This window comes from Thamnophis elegans, unplaced genomic scaffold (genome assembly GCF_009769535.1).
Source record: "Thamnophis elegans isolate rThaEle1 unplaced genomic scaffold, rThaEle1.pri scaffold_168_arrow_ctg1, whole genome shotgun sequence".
NCBI lineage: Eukaryota > Metazoa > Chordata > Lepidosauria > Squamata > Colubridae > Thamnophis > Thamnophis elegans.
In genome coordinates this window covers 60,889-67,166 of record NW_022473637.1, presented here as the reverse complement: position 1 = coordinate 67,166, position 6,278 = coordinate 60,889, and the positions used below count along the sequence as shown (strand labels likewise).

The following is a 6,278-nucleotide window of genomic DNA, read 5'->3' as shown; positions in this document are numbered from 1 at the left end:
AACCATTTTGGCCTTAGAATTTTCCTTCCTTGCTTCTTTCTTTATTCTTTCTCTCTGCTTCCTTCCTCCTTTTTCTTTCTGTCTCCTTCCTTCCTTCCTCTTTCTATCTCCTTCCTTCCTCCTTTTTCTGTCTCCTTCCTTCTCCTTTCTGTCTCCTTCTTTCTTTCCTCCTTTTTCTTTCTCTTCTTCCTTCCTTCCTTTTTCTCTCTGCCTCCTTCCTTCTCCTTTCTCTGTCTCCTTTCTCCTTTCCTCATTTTTCTTTCCGCCTCCTTCCTTCCTTTCCCTTTCTCCCTATCTCCTTCCTCCTTTTTCTGTCTCCTTCCTTCCCCTTTCTCTCTGTCTCCTTCTTTCTTTCCTCCTTTTTCTTTCTGTCTCCTTCCTTCCTTCCTCTTTCTCTCTGGCTCCTTCCTTCCTTCCCCTTTCTCTGTCTCCTTTCTCCTTTCCTCATTTTTCTTTCTGCCTCCTTCCTTTCCCTTTCTCCCTATCTCCTTCCTCCTTTTTCTTTCTGTCTCCTTCCTTCCCCTTTCTCTCTGTCTCCTTCTTTCTTTCCTCCTTTTTCTTTCTGTCTTCTTCCTTCCTTCCTCTTTCTCTCTGGCTCCTTCCTTCCTTCCCCTTTCTCTGTCTCCTTTCTCCTTTCCTCATTTTTCTTTCCGCCTCTTTCCTTCCTTCCCCTTTCTCCCTATCTCCTTCCTCCTTTTTCTTTCTGTCTCCTTCCTTCCCTTTTCTCTCTCCTTCCTTCCTCCTCCTTTTTCTCTCTGCCTCCTTCCCTCCTTCCTTCCCCTTTCTCTGTCTCCTTTCTCTTTTCCTCATTTTTCTTTCCACCTCCTTCCTTCCTTTCCCTTTCTCTCTATCTCCTTCCTCCTTTTTCTTTCTGTCTCCTTCCTTCCCCTTTCTCTCTGTCTCCTTATTTCTTTCCTCTTTTTTCTTTCTGTCTCCTTCCTTCCCTTTTCTCTCTGTCTCCTTCCTTCCTCCTCATTTTTCTTTCTGTCTGTCTCCTTCCTTTCTTCCTCCCTCCCTCCCTCCTTCCCTCCCCTCCCTCCCTCCCTCCCTCCCTCCAACTTTTTATTGTATGCTCAGCAAAAGTGGCTGCCCTGTTTTCTCCCATCAGGAGCCGGGCCTTATCTCTTCTCCTGGTCTCCTCTAACCTTTGGCGGTAATCGAGACGTAATTGCTTAACGCAGCCTGGAAGCTTTTAGTCTCAGCCTTCGGGTTGCCTGGATTAGAAGCAACCTGTCAGCTCAACGTAAAATGCGGTGGAGATATTTCTCGGAAAAGCCAGCAGTGGTCCTGGTTTCTACGCCCTCCATCCAGAGATGCGTATTTTCCAGTCATCCTTCCCGATTCCCACCAGTGGAATCAAAGGAGGGCTTGTAAGGAACTCTGGGAGTGGGGAATAATTTAGGGGTAGCCAAGCATCTTCCTTTAGATGGGAGGGGGGGTGTTTCTCAAGCTGGGTTCAAGCTCTTGGGAATGGCTGTCGATGAAGCGCTAATGAAAAGGGGATGGAGAGCATCTTCCCCCATCCTTCATTTGCAAGTCAAGAGGGTGAAAACATTTAACTCTTGCCTCCCTTTTCAATGTGTGCGTGTGTGTGTGTGTGTGTGTGTGTGTGTGTGTGTTTACAACACTACAATTAGGATTAACAGTCACATGAAATCAAGTATGGGCCTTCCTTCCTCCCTCCCTCCCTTCCTCCATTCTATCTTTCATCCCTTCCTCTCTTTCTCCTTCCCATCCTTCCTTTTCCTCCCTTCCTTTTTCCTCCCTTCCTCTCTCCTCTCCTTCCTTTTCCTTCTTTCCTTCTTTTCTCCCTCTCTTCCTCCCTCCCCTCCTCCCCTCCTTCCTTCTTGCCTCCCTTCCTCTCTTCCTCTCTCCCCTCCTTCCTTTTCCTTCCTTTGTTCGTTCCCTCCTCCTTGTCTCCCTTCTTCTCTTCCTCCCTTCCCTCCTTCCTTTTCCTTCCTTCCTTCCTTCTTCTCTCCCTTCCTCCCTTCCCTCCTTCCTTTTCCTTCCTTTGTTCATTCCCTCCTCCTTCTCTCCCTTCTTCTCTTCCTCCCTTCCCTCCTTCCTTTTCCTTCCTTCCTTCCTTCTTCTCTCCCTTCCTCCCTTCCCTCCTTCCTTTTCCTTCATTTGTCCATTCCTTCTTCTTGCCTCCCTTCCTCTATTCCTCCCTCCCTCCCTCCCTTCCTTCTTGCCTCCCTTCTTCCTTCCCTCCCTCCACTCCTTCCTTTTCCTTCCTTTGTTCATTCCCTCCTTCTTGTCTCCCTTCTTCTCTTCCTCCCTTCCCTCCTTCCTTTTCCTCCCTTCCCTCCCTCCCTCCCTCCCTCCTTCCTTCCTTTCTTTCTTCCATCCATCCATCCATCGATCGATCGATCGATCGATCGATCCATCCAGTGCTGGCCATTTTTAACCTTCCCAGCTGGCCTTTGACAAGCAAAGTCAATTGGGGGAGGGGAAGCTGGATTCATTTAATAACTGCAGTGATTCACTTAACAACAGTCCCTCTTTCAGGGAGATGGTCGGTTCAGAAATGTGAAAAACAAACGAACAGCTGCCTTGTTTAGCAATGGGAGTTCTGGTTGCAACCCAACTCAGATAGATGCTTCCATCTGCCCTGTCGTCTGTTTGAGGAGCTCCTGGAAATATCCAGGGCATCTTCCACTTCCAGAAAGGGAGCTACGGAGGTGATTGAGCGCCTGGGAGGAAACCGATGGGGAGGACTTCAATGAACTTGCCACTCCTTCCTCCTCCTGATAGAAGACCAGACCTCCATCCACAGAACCCCGAATAACAGAGTTGGAAGGGACCTTGGAGGTCTTCTAGTCCAACCCCTGCTTGAGCAGGAGACCCTCTGCGCCATCACAGGTTTCAAGTCTTTCTCTGGCTTCCACCTGGCAGGTGAAAGAGGATCCGGCTGGACCAGGACAAGCAGCCTTGACCTCCCACACGAACGACTGGCACCTGGCGAATCCCGAAAAGGAATCCATCACCGTTGTGCTCCACAGTGCCTCCAACCTGCCCTCGACGCGGAAGGGAAATGTCCCTCACCCGTATGTCATTGTGTGAGTATATTTCCATCCCTCCCCCCCAGGAAAAACTTCTGCAAAGTTTCTGAATTTTATTTATTTTCCTATCGATGATTGTTTGCCCCCGTGAATGACGGCGGTCGAAGCTGAAGTAGCCACTGACAGGTAGGAGGTTGTAGTGGACAATTTTGTCTACTATGTTTAAGTCAGAAGACAGTAGGCAACTTAGTTCTGGGTCCCGTGATAGAGAACCAATGGCACGCGATAAAAGCACTGTCTGTCTGTCTGTCTCTCTCTCTCTGTGCCTCCTTCCTTCCTCCCTCCTTTTTCTTTCTGTTTCCTTCCTTCCCCTTTCTCCCCGACTCCTTCCTTCTTTCCTTCTTTTTCTTTCTGTCTCTTTCCTTCCTTCCCCTTTCTCTCTGCCTCCTTCCTTCCTTCCCCTTTCTCTCTGACTCCTTCATTCTTTCCTTCTTTTTTTCTGTCCTTCCTTTCTTCCCTTTTCTCTCTGCCTCCTTCCTTCCCCTTTCTCTCTGCCTCCTTCCTTCTTTCTTCCTTTTTCTTTCTGTCTCTTTCCTTCCTTCTCTTTCTCTCTGCCTCCTTCCTTCTTTCCTCCTTTTTCTTTCTGTCTCTTTCCTTCCTTCCCCTTTCTCTCTGCCTCCTTCCTTCTTTCCTCCTTTTTCTTTCTGTCTCTTTCCTTCCTTCCCTTTCTCTCTGCCTCCTCTTCTTTCGTCCTTTTTCGTTGTCTCTTTCTTATTCTCCTTTTTCCGTCTTCTCTTTCTTCCTTTTTCTTTCTGTCTCTTTCCTTCCTTCCCCTTTCTCTCTGCCTCCTTCCTTCTTTCTTCCTTTTTCTTTCTGTCTCTTTCCTTCCTTCTCCTTTCTCTCTGCCTCCTTCCTTCTTTCCTCCTTTTTCTTTCTGTCTCCTTCCTTCCTTTCCCTTTCTCCCCGACTCCTTCCTTCTTTCCTCCTTTTTCTTTCTGTCTCCTTCCTTCCTTCCCCTTTCTCCCCGACTCCTTCCTTCTTTCTTCCTTTTTCTTTCTGTCTCCTTCCTTCACTCTTTCTCTCTTCGCTCTGCGAGGTCAGCGAGAGAAACATTCCCTGGCTGGAGCATTCAAAAGCTTTCGACATTCTGCATTTTTTGCATTGAATAGATAAAGCAGAGGGCCCCACGGTTTCCCCTCGGTGGGGTGTCTAATCGGAGCACCATGGGACTCAATTATAGCCGGTCTGTGTGGGCTGCCTGATTAATTGAAAGGGCATTGCTGAGTGGGTTTGGGACTGGAAGAAAGTTTTCCTTCGCTTTCCCAGAACCTCGACGGTTTGCAACGCTCTTTCGAAACTTCAGAGGGGAGGTCCCAAAACCCAGAAGTGGCAGCCTTCTGGAATCCCAGGGAAAGGAAAAATAGATTGGGGAGGGGAGGGAAGAAAGAGCCTGGATTTTGCATGCTCGCACGAAAGCATCTTTTACACCCAGCTCTGCTTACCGATCAGGAGGTTGTTCATTATAGGAAGGATTTAATGATCTGCAGAGGGATAAACAAAAGGGTTTGGTGGGCACCAGTGGTGGGTTTCAAAAATTATTCGAACCTACTCTGTGGGTGTGGCCTCCTTTGTGGGAGTGGCTTGCTGCCCATGTGACCGGATGGGAGTGGCTTGCCGCCCATGTGACCATGGATATGAAGATGCCGACGACACTTGTCAGAACCACCTTAAATTACCTCTCTCACAGCACTGGCATGCATAAGAATGTGATGTAAACTTGTTTTTCAAAAGGCATCTTTGGTTTGCGTTAAAACAACTTCAACACACGCAATGTTCTGATTGCACCACAAACGCAGTAGTCATCCTTACCTTTCACAGAGGCACTGAGTTTTATAAATAGGAGCATGATAGTGTAGAATAATCATATCCAGGGACCAATGGTGGGTTTCAAAAATTTTTGGAACCTCTTCTGTAGGTGTGGCCTGCTTTCCGGGTCCACTGGTGGAACCTCTTCTAACCGGTTCGGTAGATTTGACGAACCGGTTCTACCTAACTGGTGCGAACTGGTAGGAACCCACCTCTGGTGGGCACTTTAGATCAGTGCCGGCTAACGTTTTTGTCCTCGTGTGTCAGAAACACACGGGCGTGCCACACACCTCTAATGCAATGCATGCGTGACACCCCTCTGTGGGCCCTCCCTCCCCTGCACATGCACGACTAATCCCCCCATTTCCCGTGCTCCCCAAGCGCCTTCTGCCACCATGGGCTTTGCGCACACAACTCTCTGTGCCTTATTGAGGGCCTTGCAGCCCTCCCTGGAGCCTCCTGGGATCCAAAATGGGCCATGGGAGGGCACGCCATGCCCCCTGCTCCCCACTGCCGCCTGTGCATGCACGAGCGATGCCCCCTGCCCCTCGCGCATGCCTGGTGGAGCTGAGCTGGGTCGACAGCTCGTGTGCCCGCAGGGAGGTCTCCATGGGCCACCTGTGGCATGCGTGCCATAGATGTGCCAGCCTGGCTCTACGTGAATCATAAATAAATGTTCCCAGCCAGAAAAAGCCGATCTACCAAGAAGTGAGATTTGATGGATTGGGATCTTCTCTTCTCCTGAAAGACCAAAGAATGGAGAAATACTTCTCGGGTTCTTTTGGCCGCCTGGGAGGCTACGAAGGCACCAGAGGTCTGCCCACATTTTGAAGTAATTAAGGAGAAGAAGAAAGCTTTGTTTGTTTGTTTGTTTGCTTGCTGGAAAGCACGCTGGGCGTTTTGAGAAAGGGCAAGAGACCCTGAGGGTGTGGTGATGAAATGGGAATGTGATCATTTGTCCTTTTGGAGTTGATGAGAGCCTCCTCCTCCTCCTCCTGCTTCTTCTTCTCCTCCTCCCTGCTGAGTGATCAGTCCACCAGCTGCCTGCAGCCCTCCCAAATATTATTATTATTATTATTATTATTATTATTATTATTATTATTATTATTATTTCTTCTTCTTCTTCTTCTTCTTCTTCTTCTTCTTCCCCCCCTCCTCCTCCTCCTCTCCTCCTCCTCCTCCTGAGTGATCAGTCCACCAGCTGCCTGCAGCCCTCCCAAATAATATTATTATTTCTTCTTCTAGCAATGCAATGCAATGTTAGACTTATATACCGCTTCATAGAGCTTTCAGCCCTCTCTAAGCGGTTTACAGAGTCAGCATATTGCCCCCAACAATCCGGGTCCTCATTTTACCCACCTCGGAAGGATGGAAGGCTGAGTCAACCCTGAGCCGGTGAGATTTGAACTG

At 48.8% G+C, this 6,278-nt stretch overlaps 1 protein-coding gene across 1 annotated transcript in view; it reads left to right on the top strand.

Moving 5' to 3' along the window:
- Window positions 1-2,895: 2,895 nt before the first annotated feature.
- The window catches only part of LOC116523323 (coiled-coil domain-containing protein 33-like), a gene marked incomplete at its 5' end in the record, with an annotated part of 57,053 nt that continues 53,670 nt past the window's right edge, over window positions 2,896-6,278 (top strand). The window contains one exon of the mRNA XM_032238427.1: window positions 2,896-3,059. Within this exon, the coding sequence (XP_032094318.1) occupies window positions 2,896-3,059 (164 nt within the window). The remainder of the gene's footprint in view (window positions 3,060-6,278) is intronic.